General features: G+C 48.1%; 2 protein-coding genes across 3 annotated transcripts in view; both read left to right on the top strand.

Annotated features, from left to right (window-relative positions):
- PSMB4 (proteasome 20S subunit beta 4) overlaps positions 1-22,866 on the top strand; it is a 242,579-nt gene that overhangs the window by 127,021 nt on the left and 92,692 nt on the right. Inside the window, exon 8 of one of the 2 annotated variants that reach the window (XM_063145807.1) lies at positions 21,612-21,623. The exons of the other annotated variant lie outside the window; for it this stretch is intronic. The gene's annotated coding sequence lies outside the window, so the exon portion shown is untranslated. Of the gene's footprint in view, positions 1-21,611; positions 21,624-22,866 lie in introns of those variants that run through there. 2 annotated transcript variants of the gene reach the window in all.
- LOC134412043 (methanethiol oxidase-like) lies at positions 163-17,562 on the top strand. Its single transcript, XM_063145810.1, has 12 exons — positions 163-217; positions 2,361-2,414; positions 4,419-4,531; positions 8,477-8,662; positions 10,699-10,819; positions 11,374-11,556; positions 12,284-12,462; positions 13,571-13,602; positions 14,301-14,430; positions 15,259-15,351; positions 16,235-16,353; positions 17,336-17,562. Exons 2-12 carry the CDS (start codon positions 2,408-2,410, stop codon positions 17,496-17,498), a joined length of 1,326 nt encoding a protein of 441 aa, XP_063001880.1. The 5' UTR covers positions 163-217; positions 2,361-2,407; the 3' UTR covers positions 17,499-17,562.

Genomic DNA, 22,866 nt, shown 5'->3' with positions numbered 1-22,866 from the left:
CTGCACTTTCCGGAGTCAGCCCTTTCCTAAGGAGATTTTACAGAACACGCCTCCCTCCTTCACCCTTGGGGGGGAATCAGATCTCATATATATATAGGATCCCATCAGATCTTGGGCAACCTCTCTGTGACGTACAAGCCAAGCTGAGGGAAAGAAGAGATGTCGAAATGCGAGGTGAAAGGTGGGCAGGAAACAGGATGGGACACCTCAAAGGGAGGTAAGGAGAGACACACATTGCTAGTGCCAGCCGGGACATTTGTTAGTCTTCCCATTCATTCATTCATTCATTCATTCATAGTCTTCCCATTCATTCATTCATTCATTCATTCATTCATCTGTTAGTCTTCCCATTCATACATTCCATTCACAGCCTGCTTTTCTGTTCACCATGGAACGCAAGGTAGCATCTCTGGCTTTGTATCCGTTTCTGCTGGCGGAGAGTCAAACAGCGATTCTCCCTGGCTGGCTGAGTCAAGCCAAGTCAAGACCAGCCAAGGAAGTCAAAGCCAGCTCCAGCCCAAACAGGCCTCTCTAAGCTGGAGTCAGGACTGTGGGCAGCTCCCAGCAGGTCCCACCGGAAGAGATGTTGGGTGCAGGAAAAGAGCATTTGTTTCAGCTTTCCCCGACCTGGTGCCCTCCAGATGGTTTGGATTTCAACTTCTATCAGCCCCAGCCGGTATGGCCAATGGTCAGGGACGTTGGGGACTGAAGTCGAAAACATCTGGACACCATCAGATCCAGGAAGAGTATCCTAACGCCACTGATCCAATGGCATTGTGTACCAATTCCGTCTTTTCTTCCTTCATGGATTTTTCTCCCCCGGGAAGAGAAAAGATAGAAGAGGTGTTGGGGGGGGGGGAATCACAGGGGCGGCGGTAAAGCAGAACTATTGCTCGCAGGGACCTAGCATCAGCACCTGCTTTATCAGCAGGGAGAAAACAAATTGTACTGATGTGGTGCATCGATGGGCATCCCACGTGGATATCCCACGTGGATATCCCACGTGGCTCACTGTGGACGCCCAGGTTGCAGCTGCCGCCTGATGCCTGAATAACCTACCAGGTTATGTTATTGCAAGACAAAGCCTTAAACAACCTGGGACCAGGACAACTAGCAGACTGTCTTCCGTTATATATACCCATCCGACCTCTAAGATCCTCAGAAGAGGCCCTGCAGGTCATTCCAGTATTAACAGAATGTCGCGGGGCAGGGGCTTCTCTGTAGCAGCCCCCGTCCCCTGAAAAACCCTCCCCTGCACAGTTTGGGAGGCAGAAAACCTGGCATCTTCCAGATGCCTCCTTGAAAACACACTTGTTCCCTGGGCTGTGATTATTGCATTTTCAATACTGCATTTTAAACGCGATTTTAAGAATGATAACGCAAACCGCTTAGGGATTTTATTACATTCAGCGGGATATAAATGTGCAGGGAGGGCAATTAAAAGAGGGGAAACGATCCACATGCCGCGGCGACGCCTCCAGTACAATCGCTACTTGATGGGTAAGAAGACGCAATTGACAGGGGCTAGTGCGGGGGTCATTTTGGCACATAGGAAGGGGAGGTTTAGAACTCCCCAATGCTGAAATTGGGGGGGGGGAGGAGAGAAAGTCTGTACAGGGTTTCAGCCCCCAACCTTCTGCATGCATGGCCCTCAGAGTCAAAAAGGTCTCCTGCCCTTGACGTGCATGGTGCTTTACACGGTACAACGGGAAAGGTCTCTGCCCTGCTGAGCTTACAATCTAAAGTTTGACATTACGGGAAGATGGAGGTAGAAGTAGACAGTGGTCTCTATAGTGTTCTTAATATGTTTAATTGTGCTCTTTTGACATGTTAATAGATGTCTTTCACCTTCTGTTATTTTATTGTTTTGATTTTTGACAATTTGCCAGTTTGGGTGTGTGTGTAAATGTGGCAAATTAAATAAATCAACAGACGGGGAATTGACATTTATTTCGGCTGCATGTATTTCGGGGCCGTTACAACAGGCAGTGGGCATCAAAAGCGTCATGGGAACGGAGGGAGAGTAAATCAAGAGCGGATCCCTGCTTAGAGACGCTGACAGGTCTTGAGACTGGATAAGACTAAATCCGGAGTTCCGCTTTAGTTCGGAGGGAGTTCCGTCCCTTATTGAATTCTTCCCTGCCTTTATCACCCATCCCTGGGACGGGGGAGAAAAACCTATCGGTTGGGAAGTCCTAGCAATGGTTAAGATGGACCTGGGATGCCTGATGTCCATCCTGTCCTACTCCTGCTTGTTCATTACCAATGCCAGGCCACTCACGGAGACAGAGCGCTAGGTCTTATGTCCTGCTGTGAATAAAACTGAACTTCCTCTCTGCTTTCCCTCCCCAAAATTACAGGGCACTGTGGGTGTGATGGTCCCGGTTACGCGTCGCCACTGGATGCTATGAACGGTAAGCCACGTTTAACCGTTTCCCACTTCAAAGCAGAGACCTCCTTTCAAGTCACGATGGTCTGAGCTCCTGTCAGGATTGCCTTCTAGGGGGAATAAGGAATGGAATAAATCCGTAGAAGAGAAGAAGTCTATCAGGGGTGACTAATCATTAAGGGTTAGATGGAGCTTCCCTGTTCAGGGGCAGTATACCTCTGAAGACCAAAATTGCTGGGTACAAACAAGCAGGGAGCTGGCACTCACGTCCTGCTTGTGGGTCCTGCATTGAGCAGGGGGTTGGACTAGATGGCCTTGTAGGCCCCTTCCAACTCTGCTATTCTATGATTCCATGATTCTATGGTTTCCAACTGGAGGCAATTAGCTGGGCCACTGTGGGACAGACGAACTTCTTGACTGCAGCCTTCTCCAGCCTGGTGACCTCTAGATGTGTTGGACTACAACACCCATCATTCCCAGCCAGGAAGAGGTTTTCAAGTGTTTGTGCATGCATAGGGTGACCCGATGGAAAGGAGGACCGGGCTCCTGTATCTTTCACAGTTGCATAGAAAAGGAAATTTCAGCAGGTGTCTTTTCTGTGCATGCAGCACCTGGTGAAATTCCTTCTTCATCACAACAGTTAAAGCTGCAGGTGCCCTGCCCTCTCTTAAATCTGGTCACAGTATAGCTGCAGTATAGCTCCTGCCGCTTTAACTGTTGTGATGCAGAGGAAATTTCACCAGGTGTGACATGCATACAAATGACCCCTGCTGAAATTCCCTTTTCTATGCAACTGTTAAAGATACAAGAGCCCTGTCCTCCTTTTCATAGGGTCACCCTATGCATGCAACCTGTCACCTCAATGCCTCCGAAGTGTGGCGTGGTAGTTAGAACAGACTTTGTTAAGGTGGTGTCCTCTTGGACTACTGCTCCCATCAAGCCCAGCCTTCACACCCAATCATGTGGGGATGATGGAGCTTGTGGCCCCCGAAACACCCGGAGACCTAAAGTGAGGAGACTTTGCCATGAAGCTCTCACTGAATTTAGGCCAAGCATGATTTCTCAGCCAGACCTACTTTGCAAGGTTGTTTTGTAGCTAAAGCGTGAAGTGGAGGGGGGGGGGGGTAATAGCCCTGAGGGCTTTCTTTGAAGGTGAAATAACAATTAGTAACAACACTGAAAAGCTTCCAAGCAACATACGCCTATTGAGCCTCCTAAGGGTTTTATTACGCCTCACGCTGAGGAGGAGACCGAAGGAAGATTGCCCAACTTGACAAATAATTGTTAATGTTCACAAATTCTTCTAACCATGGGAATTTGCTCCTGAAACTAAGAAATGAAGTCTGTCCTGCAGGCTTATTAAAAGTTTCGCTTGAGCAGGCTTTGGAAAAGGAAGAAATAAAGGTCACCCCACATTATTTCACTAGCCCGAATGCCTGGGGGGGGGGAACACCCAACGGAGTCACTGAGAACCTTGAAGTCAGAGTCTTTAGTGGTCCCACAGAGATCCTGAGCAAATGATTGCATATGTACATCAAAACAGCCATGGAAATTTAAAGAATAGCTCGCTCGCTCTTTTTAAAGGTGTTTTATCTTCCCCTGAGATATTTTTAAGGCAGGGCTGAAAGTATTTTAGCTTCCGTGTATTATAGCTCGAAGGTGCAGCGGCGAAGAGCACGTGCAAGGCGGCAAGTCCCCCGTTCGAATCTCGCCACAGAGTCACTAAGTGGCCTTAAAGGAGTCGTGCTCAGGATACCTGCCTCTCTTGCAAGGCTGCCTGTCTTAATTTAAGTGGGGGGGGGGAGGTGGCCATCTGGGGCAGAGAGGAGAGGCGGGTTGGGTCCCCGAGAGAGCCAGATTCCTCACACCCGGCTTTAAGTACTGCTGAGCTAAGGTGATAGGAAAGGCTAAATAGGGTCCTGACTATATAGACAAGCAAGCCTCAAAAAAGGTCTGGCAATGCTAGGCTCAGGGTTTTGACCTTCTGCCACCCCCCACGGGATCCTAACTAGGGACGTTGTTTTTGAAGGTCCTAGAGAGACGCTGATCTACGTGCCCTGCATCCTAACCGGCACAGGGACCCAACAACCGGACTACCTGGCCACGGTGGACGTGGATCCCGAATCGCCCACGTATTGCCAGGTATCACACCAGACCGTACGGGTTGAGAAGCTGTCTTGCATTGGCTCTCCTTGACTTCCTTGCTAGCCATATTTCAAGGCCAGGGGAGCTGGCATCAGAATGAAACAAGAGTACGAACCAGAGCAAACCCACTGTCTTGTTTCCAACCGTGGACAGCCAGATGACACGGGGGGACGCCCACGGTCAGCCCATGAGGGCAATCACCTTCCCTGCGGGTTGTCCCCTAGCATTTGATATTTAGAGGTCTACTGCCCTTAAATGTGGAGGTTCCATTCTTACGGTGATGCCCAACGAGAAGTCAAGAAAAGCCCTGCTGGATCAGGTCAATAGGGTCTCTAGTGTAGCATTCTCCTTCCCACAGGGGCCCACCACTGGGGAGGCCACGCATAGGTCAGGAGAGCATCAGAGGTATACTTCCCCTATACATGGCAGTTCCATTTAGCCTGGCCGATAGCTGTCTATATCCCATTAATCCTCACCTCAAATTCATCTAATCCATTTAGAAAACTATCCAAGCTAGCCCAGAGCCATGACCACATTCTCTGGTCGTAAATTTGCCATTTTAAAACAAACTGTATTTTGTAAAGGAGGATCCTTTCCCCCTTTTTTCAACCCCCCCCCATCAAATCCATCTCAACAGGACACCCCAAATTCTAGCATCAGATGAGAGAAAGGGACAGAAAGAGGAAGGTAGCAGGGTCCCCTGTATTTTTACACGCTTCATACGTCTCTATTATAATCAGGTTGGATAAAAATCAATGATTTAAAATAAATAAATCGGATTTTTAAAATTTAAATTGGATTTTTTAAATTTAAATCGGATTTCTTTTAATAAAATGCTTTTTGAGGAAAAATCAATCTAAAGATAGTTTGCTATTTAAGATACATTATAGTCCAAAGGTTATTTATCATGAAATAAGGATTCGTTTTTAATTATGTAGTATGAGGCTGTATATTCATGCCATGTTTAAATTTTTTGGTAAATGATTTCCATTAATCCATTCACCACGTCATGCTCTTCCAGAGGTTTCTGTAAGATTATTGGGCAATTTTTCTATCTAGAAGATATTATCACAGATGCTTGGTTTTACAGTTCTCCAAACTGTGAATTTGTGTCCCGTTGTGCCTTTGCAAATCTATGTACGCAGAATCAACCCCTTACCTCTTAAGTGCTAAGTTTCAAAAAATTCAATGAATAGAGTGCACTTTGGGGGGGGGAGGGGAGTCACATGATTAAATTGAGTCTTTCTGAGTAGTGATTTAAATTGTGATTTAAATGAAATTGATTTAAATCAAATCCACTCTGATTATAACTCCTTTCCAAAGCTGGCTTTCCACTCCAAAACTATGCATCCCCTGTCCCACAAACTTTAGCCTTTCCACAAAGACGCAGTACTTCTTTACACAGTGCTTAATCCACCTCTGGAACTCACCGCCACAAGATGTGGCGTTGACCACTAGCTCGGATGGTTCAAAAGCATTATAGGCTTTTAGACGCCAGGTGAAGACCTTTTTATTCTCCCAACATTTTAACCGTCTATAAATAAATTTTAACGTGGTGTTTTAAATTTGTAATTTTGCATTGCTGCTGTTTTGATCTGGTTGAGCTTTTAGATTGTATTTTATATTATGGTTTTATACTGTTGTTTTATACTTTGAATGGTTTTAATTTTTGTGAACCGCCCAGAGAGCTCCGGCTATTGGGCGGCATAGAAATGTAATAAATAAAATAAATAATAATAATAAAATAAAAGGGGATTAGAAAAACTCATGGGGAAGAGACCAGAGGTTGATCGGTGGCTATGAGCCATGGGGGGCTAAGTGGAGACCCCAGCTTCAGAAACAGTCTATCCCTAAGCAGCTGCTGTTAAGAACATCAGAACAACAGAAGAGTCCTAATGCTGGATCAGGCCGGGGGTCCATTTAGTCCAGCACTCTGTTCACACAATGGCCAACCAGGGCAGGGTCTACACTACTGCTCTAAAGTGCTTTATAACAGTTTTGACAACTGTTAGGTCCCAGGACACACTCCAGATGCAGTTGTCAAAACTGTTATAAAGCGCTTTAAAGCAGCAGTGTAGATCCGGCCCCAGCTGCCGACCAGGGACCCCCAAACCAGGACACGGTTCAATGAAGGAGGGCTATTGCTCCCATGTTCCGGCAATGGGCTTCCCAGGGCATCTAGCTGGCCGGCGAGAGAAACAGGGCACTGATCTCGATGAACCTTTAGACCAGCCTTCCTCAACCTGGGGCGCTCCAGATGTGTTGGACTACAACTCCCAGAATGCCCCAGCCAGCTCGGCTGGCTGGGGCATTCTGGGAGATGCAGTCCAACACATCTGGAGCGCCCCAGGTTGAGGAAGGCTGCTTTAGACTGATACAGCAAAGCTGTGGTTTTAAGGTGCTCCGAATGGTTGATGGAGGAGGAATCTGGAAGACATGAAGAACTTATCTTCCCTTCCCCCCCGCCCCCAAGTTCTCAGAGGTCTTCATATCAGGAATAATGAACTCTGATAACAAACATGTCAAGACGCTTCACTAGAAACCCCAGCAGGCCTTTGAGATTTCCACGGGAGCTCCGGGCCTTTCCCAAGATACTGTGTGAAGCAGTGATGTCCCTGGCGTAGGGCCCTGTTCCATTCCCAGAAGTCAGGCTTTGTTCTTGGCGTCTCAGACGATCCTAATCAAGGCCGTCTGCCGCCCTCTGCAAGCGCCTGGTGTCTCCCCCTCGAACCCGCCATCCAAAGCACCCCATAATGGGGCAGGTGGAGGAATGGAAGGGGTCCAACCCTGGGGCCACCTCTAGAATTGCCGGGGCCCAGGCCCTGGTGTGCCCGTTAAGATTCCAAAAATACAAGTCAGCTGTTTGCTTTTCTAATTAGCTGCCACTGGCAAGAGACGAGAGAGAGAGAGAGAGAGAGAGAGAGAGAGAGAGAGAGAGAGAGAGAGAGAGAGAGATGAAAGGCCAGTGCAGATGAAACAGAATCACGTGGCAATGCCTCTGCTGGACTGCTCTGTTTTAGAATGTGGGTTCTGTATTCGAATGCTGCCTCATGGGTGGGTGAGGGGGGAGAGAGAGACTTCCTCCCTCTGCACACACCACATCAGAACATCAGAACATCAGAAGAGTCCTAATGCTGGATCAGGCCAGGGGTCCATCTACTCCAGCACTCGGTTCACACAGTGGCCAATAACCAGGGAACGAAAAAGCAGGACATGGTGCAACAGCACCCTCCCCCCCATGTTCCCCAGCAACTGGTGCACACAGACTTACTGCCTCGAATACTGGAGATCGCACAGAATCTGGGAGATGGGCAGGCTGGACTCCTTCTCTGATACGCGAGGTTTCTACACGCAAGGAGTTCCGTTCGATGTTGGCTGTGGTTATCCACGTGGCTATCCTTAAAACGCCTTGCGGTGCTGTTAAAACATAGCATCCCTTCGAGGAACTTTCAGGAGTATTGCAGGACACGGAATAACGGGCTCAAGTGACAGGAAGCCAGCTTCCAGCTGGACATCAGGAAAAACACCCTGACTGTTAGAGCAGTACGACAAGGGAACCAGTGACCTAGGGAGGTTGTGGGCTCTCCCACACTAGAGGCCTTCAAGAGGCAGCTGGACAACCATCTGTCAGGGATGCTTTAGGGTGGATTCCCTGCATTGAACAGGGGGTTGGACTTGATGGCCTTGTAGGCCCCTTCCAACTCTACTATTCTAGGATTCTAGGCTCCCTGGGGGGAGAGAGAATGTGCCTGAAAGCAAGCAGCGTGTTCCCTGCGCACCTTATTTCAAAGGGAAAAGTCCCATTTTTTGCTCCTGCAATGAAGACTTTTAGTGGCGACGCAGGTGGGCTGGGAAAAAAGGTCGGGGGCCCACATGCGGCCCGCGGGCGGCCCGTCGCTCACCCCTTCTCTAAACTGTACCGCCCTCCTGCCTTCCCCATAGGTGATCCACCGCCTGCCGATGCCCTACATCGATGACGAACTCCACCACACCGGCTGGAACGCCTGCAGCAGCTGTTTCGGGGACACCAGCAAGAGACGCAACCGCCTGATCTTGCCTTGCCTGGGCTCCTCCCGGATTTACGTGGTGGATACGGGGACGGATCTACGGGCTCCCAGGCTGTTTAAAGTATGTTGTCTAAGAGGGGTGCAAATCAGGGCTTAGGAACAGGGTGGTTGGAGGTGGATCAAACAGGGCCGAAGGTCTTGAGGAGGAGGGGTGTGGTATTCAGGAAGTGGGTAATGAAATGCTCAGAAAAGTTCTGGAGATGGAGGTGACGGGAGATGTAGGAACTTGACGTAACTAAAGCTAAACCTAAGGGGAACACAATGTAAAATCAATGATACCGTACATAGAATAGTAGAGTTGGAAGGGGCCTACAAGGCCATTGAGTCCAACCCCCTGTTCAATGCCGGAATCCACCCTAAAGCATCCCTGACAGATGGTTGTCCAACTGCCCCTTGAAGGCCTCTAGTGTGGGAGAGCCCACCACCTCCCTAGGTCACTGGTTCCATTGTCGTACTGCTCTAACAGTCAGGAAGTTTTTCCTGCTGTCCAGCCGGAATCTGGCTTCCTGTCACTTGAGCCCATTATTCCGCGGTGGGGAAGCTGTACCCTCCCAATATGATTGGGCACCAACTCCTATCAGCCCCAATGGGTCAGGAATGATGCTTTTTGGAGTCCAACAACATCCAGAGGACCTCAGTTTGCCGATCTAGGCCATGCAGGAATGCAACACAGCACACGAGGAACCGGAGAAGAAGAGCTCTGTTGGTTTGGATCGACGTAGGTCCATCGAGTCTAGGGGTGGGCAACAGATGGGCCCCCAACCCCCAATTCTGAATCGGCAGCAGCAGCGATTTTGGAAGGAAACAAGGTAAAACATACCTTGTTTTAAAGCAGAATTGCATGCCTGGAAGGAGTATGCAGCACTGCCCCAACCCATGGAGACTGGCCAGTTGGACGTTTTTCTTCCCAAAGGGCTGACCCTGATGCCCCTTGGCAAACCCACAAATAGGTCTTTCTGGCTAGGGGTCGCCCCACGGTAACTGGCACTAGCCCCCTGTAAGAACACCAGCAGTCCCTACCCAAAGAGACGTACGCGGAGAATCACGAGCACCCCCAAACGCTGCCGTTATCACGCCCAACTTGGAAAATGCGAACCCGAATCACCCGAAGCGGGACGGGAATGGAATTCAATGAGCAACAAAGGCATGACCCGTTTTGGATTTAGGAGATCAAAGGGAAAACAAGAAGGGCATCTTTGTCATCTGAATGTTGGCGGAAGAGTAGAAATTAGGCAAGGTTCTAATAGATCTTATTTACAGCCCTAGAAAAAGGCATTCAGTTACATTATTGGGTGGAATAAAATGTTTGCTGTATTGCCGAAGACAAGAAGAGGTTGTGGAGGACGGTTGAAAAATGCATAATTCATACCCAAAACATAACAAACAGGAAGCTATAAATAGGGTAAATAACATTGAACCAAGCCCCAAGGTCAGCAAGTGCCATTCGTCGCAAGTTTTTGTTTGGTTAAGATATTTTTAGAGGGCGCGGCGAATAAAATGAAATGAGGAATAGATTCAGGGGTTAGGGAAATTTAAAAAATAACAATTCGCAGAGCAGAAATTGACCATGTTTCGCTGATGACGTAGTAGTGATATTGGCAGATACAGAAGGGAAACTGAAGCACGTGTTAGAAATACGGCGTTTAATCCTGCCGCCCCTTAAAGTAAGCTTTAAAGAGATATTAATAGAACAGATGTTTTGGCAACAAGTAGGAGACCATAGAGATGGATAGATGTACACGCGGAGTAGATTGAGTTTCAGAATTTAATTACCTGGGAAGCAGAGAATGAAGGATGTGCAGCTGAAATTAAACACAAGGCCAGGCAGAGATCAAATGCCTGTTGGAGAGAGAAGTCAGTTTCTCTCCGGAAAGGAAGTGTATAAAAAAGCACATTGTAAAAATATACACGTGGAGGACATTTGATATGGATGGGCAGGGCCGGTGCTAGGCTATTTTGTGCCGTAGGCAGGTGAGCTGCTTTCACCCACCCACCCCCACCCCAGCGTACCTGGGCACGGGGCACCATCTTGTGGAAACCCAACGAAGGAAGGAATTTAACTACCTTACAAACTCTCTCTCTCTCAACTCCTCTCAGGTCATTGAGCCCAGAGAAGTCTTCCGGAAAACCAACTTGGCTTTCCCACACACGTCTCACTGCCTGGGTAGCGGCGAGGTTATGATCAGCACTCTGGGGGACCCTCTCGGCAACGGAAAAGGTGGGGGAACCTCAGCTGGGGTCGGGCTACGCAGAACCGTACACGGCACGGCTGCAGAAAGCGGTTCAACAGCTTGGCAAAGAGAGGCCACATGTTCTAAGCAAGCATCCTTACCTTCTAAGCGTTGATCTGTCTGGATTTGCTGCCGTATTTACTCTTGGGGTGATTATGGGGTGGAGGTGGTCTTGTGGCAGAGCCAGAGCCCAGACATGCATGTATCTGAGCGCCTGGATTTAGCGGCGTTCAAATGTGGTGGACTATTTTTTGCATCAAACGTTCTGGAGGCCAAGTTGTGCTCCCGGGATGTATAAGACACTGACGGGAGGCCATCTTCCTTCTCAAAAGTGTTCCCATCAAATTTGGAAGCTGGAAGCCCGCCTTCTCTCTCTCACACACCCATATACCTCCCTGGACCTATCTGAATTCATTTCTACACTCCCCGCTTTCCACACACATGGACACTACCCTGAAAGAAGTCGAGCCGGTATAGTTCATGTCTGTTAATTTACATCTTGTGCTGATCACGGCTACTGCTCTTATTTTTATGACACCAGGTGGATTCATCCTTCTGGATGCGGAAACCTGGGAAGTGAAGGGGACCTGGGAACGCCCGGGCGACGAGCCCCCACAAGGGTACGACTTCTGGTACCAACCAAGGCACAACGTCATGATCAGCACCGAATGGGGAGTGCCGAAGTATTTAATTAATGGATTCAACCCAGAAGATCTGGGGAAAGGTGAGACCATTGGTCTATCTAGCCCAGGACAAGTTGCAGATAAGAGGCCTTGATATCCTAGAGATGGAGGGGGCCTTGTGGGCACTTATTTCAGGCTGCCCAAGCCCTGCTAGAAGACCTCCAGCGAGGGAGAGCCCATGACTGCCTGGTCCGATTCTGTGGTCCCTTGAGACTTGCAGGAGTAGCTGGTAGGAAGGCAGATCAGGGCAAGAAGAAAGTAGGGCTTTGGATAGCTCCTGCCAACTGGAATTCTCTCCTAGTAGGACAACTATAGGAAGATGTTGTCTCAGCAGGGAGCTAAAACCAAGGGAAGCCTTATGTAGGCTGACAAGACCTGGTCAGCTCTGTCCCTCCTGCAGGAGCTGACTGAGCCTGAGACATCTGTGAGGCTGGGAAATGGATGTTCCTCGGGGACCTACCCCCAAGGAAGTAGCCTGTGCCTTCACCTTAACAGATCCTCGGGTGCACACTGGAAGACCCTATGGCTGGGGTTAATGACACCACCCCTCTAAACAATTGGACCCATTGCTGAACTGCTCTTAGCTCCAAGATGTGTCTCCTAATGTTGTACCAAAATCTCCCCTCCTGTAACTTGGGCCCATTAGATTTAGCACTGGCCTCTGTGCAACCGACGTGGTTGCTCTGAATAACCTGTTTCCTCGCATAGAACAAGATCATGACTGGCGTTGCATTGTGATTGATATCCTCCTCCCATGTTGATCTGCAGAGCGCTACGGCCGGCGCCTGAACGTCTGGGACTGGACGACCCATTGCCTCGTCCAGTCGATTGATGTCGGGCAGGACTCCGCCCCGCTGGAGATCCGGTTCCTACACAACCCCGATGCTGCCCATGGCATGGTGGGCTGCACGCTGCAGAGCTCCATCCATCACTTCTTCAAAACACGGGTAAAAATGAACGGGGGGGCTTTGGGACCCCCGGTAATAATGGCATGACGAGCGTAGCAAAGTCTTTCACTGCTGGTGTTTAGCATTCCAAAGGGCCGGCATGCATAAATAAAATGATCCTCCCTGAAAAGGGAGAAAGGTCCAGCCGCTTGCACAGCAGGGGTGTTGAACCCCAGGCCCGTGGGCCAAAGCCCTGGTTCCTCAGGTGGCCACAACCCCTTCCCCGTCTCCGCCTTTCCCCCTAACTGCCAGTCATAAAGGTAGTTTCACAGCTTTTGTGTAGTTTCCCCCATCATCGCAAAACGTCGAAATGCTTCTTCTAAGGCTCGGTGACTGGCAAGAAGAGCTTTAAGCGAGAACTTTACTCTAAAACACGTAGGCTCTTTTTATTGTATTTTAAAGCATTGCAAGACCTGAGCAGCTCATTCAAAGCCGAGCTCCTTGTAATCTCTTAGCTTCTCTGCAAGATATTTAAGATGAACTCAGCTTCCCTCTGGAGCAGAATAAGCAAAATGTGTCACACTGAGATTTATAAACCAGAGCTGCAAGATGGAGCGTTAACTTTTCTGCCTTGAGTAGAGAGAGAGAGAGAAATGAAGTTGGAACTCACCGTATAGGTCCGCTTCAAAGGAAAAGAGAGGAGTTGCAACTTAGCGTGTTCATTCCTGGGATCCCCAAGTAAAGGATCAGGAAGGAGGGTCAGGAAAGACCTGCACTTAAAAACCTAGAACCCTGCTCCCAACAGCCTGACTTGATATCAAGAAATTCTTCCCATTTTCCCCTCTACTTTTCCATCTATTTCTAACGTTCAGTGTTGAACGGCACAATCCTTAGGAAGCCAAAATCGCAACACCCATGCACAGGAGGGCAGGCTTTGGGGAAATCCCAAGGTTTGCAAAGTATGTTAAAACCTAGAGGGATGGAGAACCCTAAGGGGGGGAAGGGAACCCAATAAAACAGCCCAATCTGAACTGAGCATGTTCACTGGGCATGAAATGTAGACAGGCTTTGGGTGGGAGGTGGAAAAGCTGGCGGAAGGCGGGATGAAATCGTGTCTGGAAGCCACCTTTTGTTCAAGGTCCCACTTCTAAATGTCTTTCTTCTGCAGGATGGGTGTTGGGCGGCGGAGAAAGTGATCCAAGTTCAAAACAAGGAAGTCATGGGATGGTACTTTTCCGAAATGCCAGGTGAGTAAAAAAGAAGAGGAGGTTCATAAGTGTACTTTTACACACACACACACACACACACACACACACAATTTTCTGCGTCCTTTGCAATGAGATTTAGCAACTGCCATTCCTGGAATACAACTTATTTGCTTTTGCACCCACTGTTGGAAGAGAGAGGGAGCACCTCTACATTAAGGGTAAATTGTGTTCCTTATCCAGTTTTTTTTGCTTCTTGTTTCTTTGGCATGAATGTTACGGGCTGCATTACACGGGCAGAGAAGGCCGAACTCATGGTTTGAACTGAATACTTCCCCCTATGTTCACTTCAATTGAAACAGTGTCATCTAGTGGCAGAAGATCCCACTTTTCCCAGATATTACCACATTAAAAATGGTCCTTTTCATAGCAGGATTTCCAGGGAATAGTGCGGGAGATGTCCCTAGACGTTGACAACGTCGTGTAAACATCTGTGAGCGTGCAATAAATCACTCATTTAGAGGACCCCAGAGGGAGAGAGACAGACAGACAGAGAGACAGACAGACAAATTAACATTAGGAGAAAATCTTATTCCACGAGGTCTCCATCCACTTCGAATACTTGTAGAAAAGCAACTGGCTGGCCGTAAATGAAACAGAATGCTTTCCTTGGCCTCATCTCCTGCTTCCGTCTCCTCCAGGTTTCATCACGGACATCCTCATTTCGCTGGACGACCGCTTCCTCTACCTGAGCAACTGGCTTCACGGCGACCTCCGTCAGTACGACATCACTGACCCTCACTGCCCCATACTGGTGGGCCAGGTAAGTCCGTGGAGCAGAGCAGCTTTGCCCTCAAAGCCGGCGCCCTGCAGATTGGTTGGACTACAATTCCCATCGTGCGTAGCCAACCCTCTTGGGATTGCGGGTGGGGAGGCGGAGTCATTCTCAGTTTGAGTGATGTAAAATCCTGAAAAGTGAAAAAAAAAAACGTTCGCAAGTCCGCCAAATCCGTTTAACTCCGCCGCAAAATCCAAACTCATTTGATTCCGTTGCGGCGAAATTGTCTAACATCCCTAATGATGACTGTACATTTTTAGTCTGCAGAGATCAATTTCTATTATCGGGTTTTGCGGATGTCTTTTATTTTCACCCGTTTGCTTATCCCAGTGGATTAGTTGCGCTATGGGGCGGTTATCATTTTACCTTGGCCGGATCTACACTACTGCTTTAAAGCGCTTTATAACAGTTTTATAGCGCTTTAAAGCAGTTAAAGTGCTTTATAACTGTTATAAAGCGCTTTAAAGCAGTAGTGTGGATCCAGCTGGTATTTGTCTGAGACAGAGCCTAGCAGGCACACCCTCATCTCCTAACTCAGCGTTCCCCAACTTTGGGTCCCGGCAGACATTGCTGGAGCACAACTCCCATCATTGGTGTCCTGGCTGGGGAAGATGGGGGTTGTAATCCAGCAACACAGGGGACCCAAGGTCGGGAAAGGCTGTCCTCGTAATCATTAGGTTCCTTCAAAACAGTCACTCTGGACCCCAAAACTAACAAGCTGCTGAACAAAGCAATGGTTGGAAGACCCACCATCGGATATTTTCTGGTCTGTCCCCTTTTCTCCAGCTGTTTCTTACCATCTCTCTCTTCCAGGTGTTTGTGGGGGGCAGCATCCCCAAAGGCGGGGCGGTTACTGTGCTTAAGGATCCAGAGCTAAACTGTCAGCCCGATCCCTTTGTGATCCAGGTGAGTAATGTGCAATGGAGGAGAGGGGGGAATCCCCTCTGAAAAGGTCAGGATGCTGATGTGTGGCCAGAGGGGTCCACTAGAAGCCACGTCCCTCAATTTGCACTGTGATCGCTTACGTGGCAGATAGGAGTGGTGCTGTGTTGTTGACGACTGGGTTATAGAATCATAGAATCATAGAATAGCAGAGCTGGAAGGGGCCTACAAGGCCATCGAGTCCAACCCCCTGCTCAATGCAGGAATCCACCCTAAAGCATCCCCGACAGATGCTTGTCCAGCTGCCTCTTGAAGGCCTCTAGTGTGGGAGAGCCCACAACCTCCCTAGGGAACTGATTCCATTGTCGTACTGCTCTAACAGTCAGGAAGTTTTTCCTGATGTCCAGCTGGAATCTGGCTTCCTGTAACTTGAGCCCGTTATTCCGTGTCCTGCACTCTGGGAGGATCGAGAAGAGATCCTGGCCCTCCTCTGTGGGACAACCTTTTAAGTATTTGAAGAGTGCTTTCAGGTCTCCCCTCAATCTTCTCTTCTCCAGGCTAAACATGCCCGGTTCTTTCAGTCTCTCTTCATAGGGCTTTGTTTCCAGACCCCTGATCATCCTGGTTGCCCTCCTCTGAACACGCTCCAGCTTGTTCACAAGGTTCACACAGGATCACCATATGGCGTAGGTTCAAATCCCACCGCTGACACCACACGTTTTGCCTATTGGCCTCCGTGCAACTCGTGGCAATTTTATTGACACGCTTCTAATGCAGGTCGTTATATACAATGTTTTATACAGCTCTCTGTCAAGGTTCCTAGCATTCACCTGCAGGAGGCTTTTTCTTACTTCATTACTTCCCCTGTTTCTTAACCACCCCACAACCCCATTTCCTCTGTCCTTAGGGAAAGAGAGTCTACGGGGGACCTCAAATGATTCAGCTCAGTTTAGATGGCAAGAGACTTTACACCACGACCTCTCTTTACACGCCGTGGGACAAGCAGTTTTATCCTCAGATGGTCAGGTAAGAAAACGTTCTGCAAGTGGCCGGCCGCAACACCCAACAGCTAACCAGCAGAAAGGATTTTTCCCCTTCAGGGATTTCCCCCCTTCATTTAAAAACAGACATCAGTTTTTTACTGCAGTAAAAACACCACCAGGATGGTAAAAATAACAACTACTTCTACGAAAGTAATCAGATGAGGTGCTCCTGGCGGTTCTACACAGACCTGTGGTCCATTCGGAGTTGACTCAGAGCAGAGCCGTCTCTGTGAAACTCCCTGCCTCTTGATGTTAGGCAAGTCCCGACATTATTATTTTTTTCGGCATGGTCTGAAAACATTTTTATTTAATCACGCCTTCCGCGATTGACCGGCCACGTTTTTATTGGCACCATTTGAAAGATTTGAATTCTCTATTTTGATTTGTTTTTATTTCATTGTTCACTACTCAGGAATCTTGTTGGATACAGAGCAGTGTATAAATCCTGTAAATAGATGGATGGAGGAATAGATAACTCTAGCAAAATCTGGTTACTGATTTAAGCTATCTCACCTTGCATAACTGTAGGACCGAACCTTGCCCCATTGGCAATACGGGCAACAATACTGTCCTACCATGCAGGGCTATTGTACAGCTCCCATTCATTTCAATGAAGCCTGTGCCAGAGGTTCTTCTAGTTACACAGCCTTCCTCAACCTGGGGCGCTCCAGATGTGTTGGACTGCACCTCCCAGAATGCCCCAGTTTGATCTCAGCTTCTAACATTCCAAGATAGGCTGCTCCTGGACACGGAGGTTTCATCTAAACGTGATGTCTATTCTTTACGAACACACAAAGCTACCATGGATTTGTTTTAGAAGCACGGCGAGGCTAGAGAACCGAATCAGACAAGGGACAAATTCTTCTCCCCTCCCAAGGAGAAGCTGCCATTTTGGCTGCTCTCATTTTCTGGGCCTGTCCCCACGCAGCCTCCGTTTCCATCCCCGGACTCTTTTTCCTTTGCAGGGAAGGTTCGGTCATGTTGCAGATTGACGTGGACACGGAGAACGGAGGCCTGTCGGTGAACCCGGACTTCCTGGTGGACTTTGGGAAGGAGCCCTGCGGTCCCGCTCGCGCGCACGAGATGCGCTACCCGGGGGGAGACTGCACCTCAGACATCTGGATCTAGCAGCCTGCTCCGGTCTCCTACTAAGCTAATGTCACAGGAGGAAGAAGGATAATGCTCACTGGGGGGGGGGGGGGCATGCGCTGGACCACCTTCCTGCTATGTTGCTTCTTACGCTTCACATTTACGTATGCGCGGAATCATGAAAGCCAGCAGTGCATTGTGGAGTCATTCAACTCCAGTTGTCCCGGTATAGGTGTGCCCTGGGGCTGCTACTCACCCACTAACACCCTTCTCCGTCCACCTGCCTCCAGATGTTTGGGACCACAACTCCCAGAATCCCAACTCATTAGCGCTGTGGGGCTGGGCGTGACAACTGCAGCCCAAAACATCTGGACGCGGAGACGGACGCTCTAAAATAATCCTTGCTTGCTCACCGCCACCACTCTTAAAATCCCGGAAGTCGAGATCAACAGGGCACTCCTAGGCATGCCGAACCAAACGCAAGCCCCCTGGAATTCCACGCTAAGCGTGCCCGGGATCGCACTGCAACGCGCTTTACATCTGCGGCATGGGCACGTCCCGGGTGCAAACAGATCTGTGCCCAAAAGGAAGCGTTGCCCGGTTGCTGATGGATTCCCCGGTGCTTTTTGGCAGTTCTGGTGTTTAACACCTGATGTGTTAAAGCTTTTTGTAATAAAACTATTTTCTTCGTACGGTCCATTCTCTATGCTTGCCTTTATTTCCAGGTATGTTCAACCAACTTGCTGTTTTTCGGTCTCGATCGAGACCCCCGTGAGGGGGGGGGGCTGGATTTGATACGCAGGCCCCCTTGATTTAAGACATGAGAGAGAACTCCACCTGTGTTGCTTGCTTTATTTGCTGCCGTTTCTATTATTATGAAACTGGACAGTGTTAAAAAAAAAAAAAAGAGGCATTCCCCACTTGCCTCCTGAAGTGGTACAGTCCTCTCTATCACCACAGGACTCTGCCATCACATTCTGCTGCATCAGTAGATCTAGACAATATTGAAACTCCCCGGGTCTCATTTGGGTTAAGCCAAGGACGGCATTTAATTTCTAAAAAGAAAAGTTTTTGGGGAGATAAGATCCCCGTCATGGGTGGCCTAGCCTCTATGGGCTCCTCTAAACGAGCGATTTATTGTAATGATGGGCCACGCGCAAAAGTCTGCAGGTCTTTCACACGACATCGTCAGCGACCAGGACGTCTCCCACGGTACGCACTGGAAATTCCACCATGAAAAGAACCACTTGCCTCAATGGAAGGGAACGGAGGGGAAGTATTCAATTCAAACCACGTGGTTGCCCCTCTCCACCCATGTAATGCAGCCCATAACAATCATGCCCCAAAGCAGGAAACACAAACGCCCCGGGTAAGCAATGCAATTTCCCCTTAATGTGCAATCATCATATAACCCAAACTGTTTAAGCTTTGGAACTCACTGCCACAAGGTGTAGCAATGACTGCCAACTTGGTCTAATTCAGCACTGCTCTTTCCACATTCTTTTACATTCCAGTTTGCTCTGTTCTGTCTCTTCTAGACAGCACCAGCTGAACATTTATGTGGAAATCCCAGGGATTGAACCTGTAACATTCAGCCTTCAAAAACAGCTAGCACTGTACCACACGCCCTCTTCCCCAATACTATATGTGCAAACCCACAACTGTCAGAGGAACGGCACCAGCGTTAGGTTTCTATGTCAAACACAGCAGCATCTTGCGCCAGCTTAAAGACTGAGACATTTTTTTGCAACCTATACGCTGTTGCAGACTGAAGTCCATTACCTTTTAAAATCCTTCGATGCCACTTAATATATCAAACATCCCTAAGAGGTTCACATTAAAGTACGACACAGCAATATAACAGCCCAGATCAAATGGTAAATAATTGAAACACGAACAAAATTTAGATGCGTGAAGCGTGACCCTCACTTGGCACATATCACACACACTCACACAGGGGTAAAGGAAGACAGGAGGAAAATACAGGAAATATAAGCTGTGTTCATCAACACCCAAACTGGGGAACCAACTCTTCCTTCAAACCTAGCGGACTCTAGACCACAAAAACTGAAGCCATCATAAACGTCGTTCATCTTGGAAGTGCCGTAGGTCTCTTTGTTATTCATCCCAGTAATCCACGGTTAGTGCAAAGATTTGGCCTGATGAAGCGCTCTGGCGAGTTTGAAAGCTTGCACATTTTATTTTTATTTTTTATTGATTGCATTTTTTAAACCACCCAATAGCCGAAGCTCCCCGCCCAAAAACACACACCTTTGAGTAGACCTAATATGCTCATTACGCTAATATGGATTTGGGCATTTTTCTTACGGCCAACATTATTATTATTATTATTAATTTATATAGCACCATCAATGTACATGGTGCTGTACAGATTACACAGTAAATAGCAAGACCCTGCCGCATAGGCTTACATTCTAATAAAGTTGTAGTAAACAATAAGGAGGGGAAGAGAATGCAAACAGGCACCGGGTAGGGTGAAGCTAACAGTATAGAGTCAGAACAAACTCAATATTTAAAAGCTATAGGGAAAAGAAAAGTTTTTAGCTCCCTGTGCTTTTATTGCATATCTCAGGTGTGTCTCTTTCTTTTGTCCCTGAGCAACACTGACTGCATATTCATATACTCGATGTTCCAGCAAACATTTTATCCACTGCCTCATTCTCACTGCTGACACCCTGATCTCTCTGCTTCTGCAAAGGATCTTTTGCACCAGGGATTGTGGAAAAAAAATAAATCCCACGTTTGAGGTTGACAACATCCTTGGCTCAGTTCTCTGGGAAACCCCTAGCTCAGGAAGGAAGAGAGAGGAGAGAGAGAAAGAACTCTACTGAGGAAAGAGCACCATCTTCTGCTCCCAGTGAGAATTGGGACGGCAGCCACTTTTGGTAACAGCGGAATGTGACTGCAGCCTCCATAGCTCAGGGGTAGGCAACCTGGTGCCCTCCAGATATTTTGGATTACAGCAAGCAATGCCGCCAAATTTCGTAATTCGTCAAAACACGTCCATTCATAATATTTGTAGCGAGCCTGGATCAATGCATTATGAATCCGCTATTAAAAGTCCCTGGAAGACAGAAACAAACTTCAAAGTGATCTTGATAGGCTGGAGTGCTGGGCTGAAAACAACAGAATGAAATTTAATAGGGATAAATGCCAAGTTCTACATTTAGGAAACAGAAACCAAAGGCACAGTTACAAGATGGGGGATACTTGGCTCAGCAATACTACAAACGAGAAGGATCTTGGAATTGTTGTAGATCACAAGCTGAATATGAGCCAACAGTCCGATATGGCTGCAAGAAAGGCAGATGCTATTTTGGGCTGCATTAATAGAAGTATAGCTTCCAAATCACGGGAGGTACTGGTTCCCCTCTATTCAGCCCTGGTTAGGCCTCATCTTGAGTATTGCGTCCAGTTCTGGGCTCCACAATTCAAGAAGGATGCAGACAAGCTGGAGCACGTGCAGAGGAGGGCAGCAAGGATGATCAGGGGGGTCTGGAAACAAAGCCCTATGAGGAGAGGCTGAAAGAACTGGGCAGGTTTAGTCTGGAGAAGAGGAGGTTGAGGGGAGACATGAGAGCACTCTTCAAGTCCTTGAAAGGTTGTCACCCAGAGGAGGGCCAGGATCTCTTCTCAATCCTCCCAGAGTGCAGGACACGGAATAACGGGTTCAAGTTACAGGAAGCCAGATTCCGGCTGGACATCAGGAAAAACATCCTGACTGTTAGAGCGGTACGACAATGGAACCAGTGACCTAGGGAAGTTGTGGTCTCTCCCACCCTAGAGGCATTCAAGAGGCAGCTGGACAACCATCTGTCAGGGATGCTTTAAGGGGGATTCCTGCATTGAGCAGGGGGTTGGACTCGATGGCCCCTTTCCATTCTACTATTCTATGATTCTATGACAAGGCTTTTATTGTGCCCTCAAGGTAGTGTGCAGGGCTTTTACACAACGCCATCCTTCAGGACCTCTCCTGTACTTTGCAACCATTGTCACATCTTTGTTCCCTGAAGTAGGAAAGCCTGATATTTTTCTCAGTGGCATTACAGAAGCCTCGCATATTTGTGCCATTCCGCTATACCATATCGCCACCTAGTGGTTGTGTAACGGAATGCATACACACACACAGAAAAAGAAACCCATAGAGGGGAAAACACGTGTAAAGCAGCCAGTCTTAATCCCGCAAAGAATCCGGAAGTAGAAGCCTCCGTACAGATGTGGGTTAAAAGCCTCAGGTGGAAAAGCTCTAGGTTTGGAATTGATAGCATGTGCAGTAAAGTAATACACAACCCCCCACCATAAATTATTTATCGTCCTACCACCTAAATCCCCCCAAAACATACTTGAATCACTCTCCTTAGGGGCTTTGCTCCTCGCCATTGTTATTACCACTGCTCTGGCTCTGAGGATCCATCTTCATCCCCACATTCTGCGACACCAAGTAAACCTCATCACGCAAAGAGGTCACGTGAAAACAACCAAGCAGAAAACAACCAACCATCGTGCTGCTTTATGAGAAGTCGTAGGCGCGTTACACGATTCGGTATTTCTGCCGCTCCCAGACTGGGGAACGGCCTGCCGGGAGAGATCCGCCAACTCAACCATCTTTCTGAATTTTAAAAAGCTATAAAGATGGATCTCTTCCGGCAGGCCTTCCCAGTCAAATTTTAAGATGTCTGGCTGTTATTTTAATAATGCATTAGTTTTATATATTTTTAATCAGTTTTATGTATTTTATAGCATTTTTGTATTCAATGTTGCCCCCCCCCTAGATCCAAAGGGAGAGGTGGGTAAGAAATTAATATAATAATAATAATAATAATAATAATAATAATAATTGGAAAACAGTAGCCTGAGTTTACAAGGACAGATTCGTTACTTCTAGGGTAAATAACGAATGCACTCGGGGTATGTTTGTCCCTTGCTAATTGCAACTCTCAGAAGCTCTAGCCAGCATGGACAATGGTCGGGGATTATGGGCGCTGTAGTCCCTGCACCTGCCACAGCTGTTTGCAATGTAACCCGGTTCTTTCCTCATTGCTCTGGTGTATTTACACATTTGTTCTGTGCCGCCGTCCTGTTTCCCATTTATCAGCAAGACAGTTCCGTTTTCATTAAAACCAGACTAGAAAAAAATAATAATGACCTTCAGTCAATTATCTAATATTCCTCAGCAGCAGCCAGGGAGTGTGAAATGACAGGTGTCACATAAACAATTCTATGGCTTTTTGTCCCAGAGTTTGGAAGCCAGGGATTGGGAGACTGTGCAACACTGCAGGGTTGGCGTTGCCGCGCCCAGCCCGCTGCTTGCAAAAATGCAGGCGCGCGAGCGTCTCCCCCAGCCTTTCTGATTGGCTTCTAAACGGGCAGAGCTTGCACCAACCAG

This window comes from Elgaria multicarinata, chromosome 21 (assembly GCF_023053635.1).
Source record: "Elgaria multicarinata webbii isolate HBS135686 ecotype San Diego chromosome 21, rElgMul1.1.pri, whole genome shotgun sequence".
Classification (NCBI taxonomy): Eukaryota; Metazoa; Chordata; class Lepidosauria; order Squamata; family Anguidae; genus Elgaria; species Elgaria multicarinata.
Note: the sequence above shows the minus strand (reverse complement) of the source record. Positions and strands in the feature narration are given on the sequence as shown.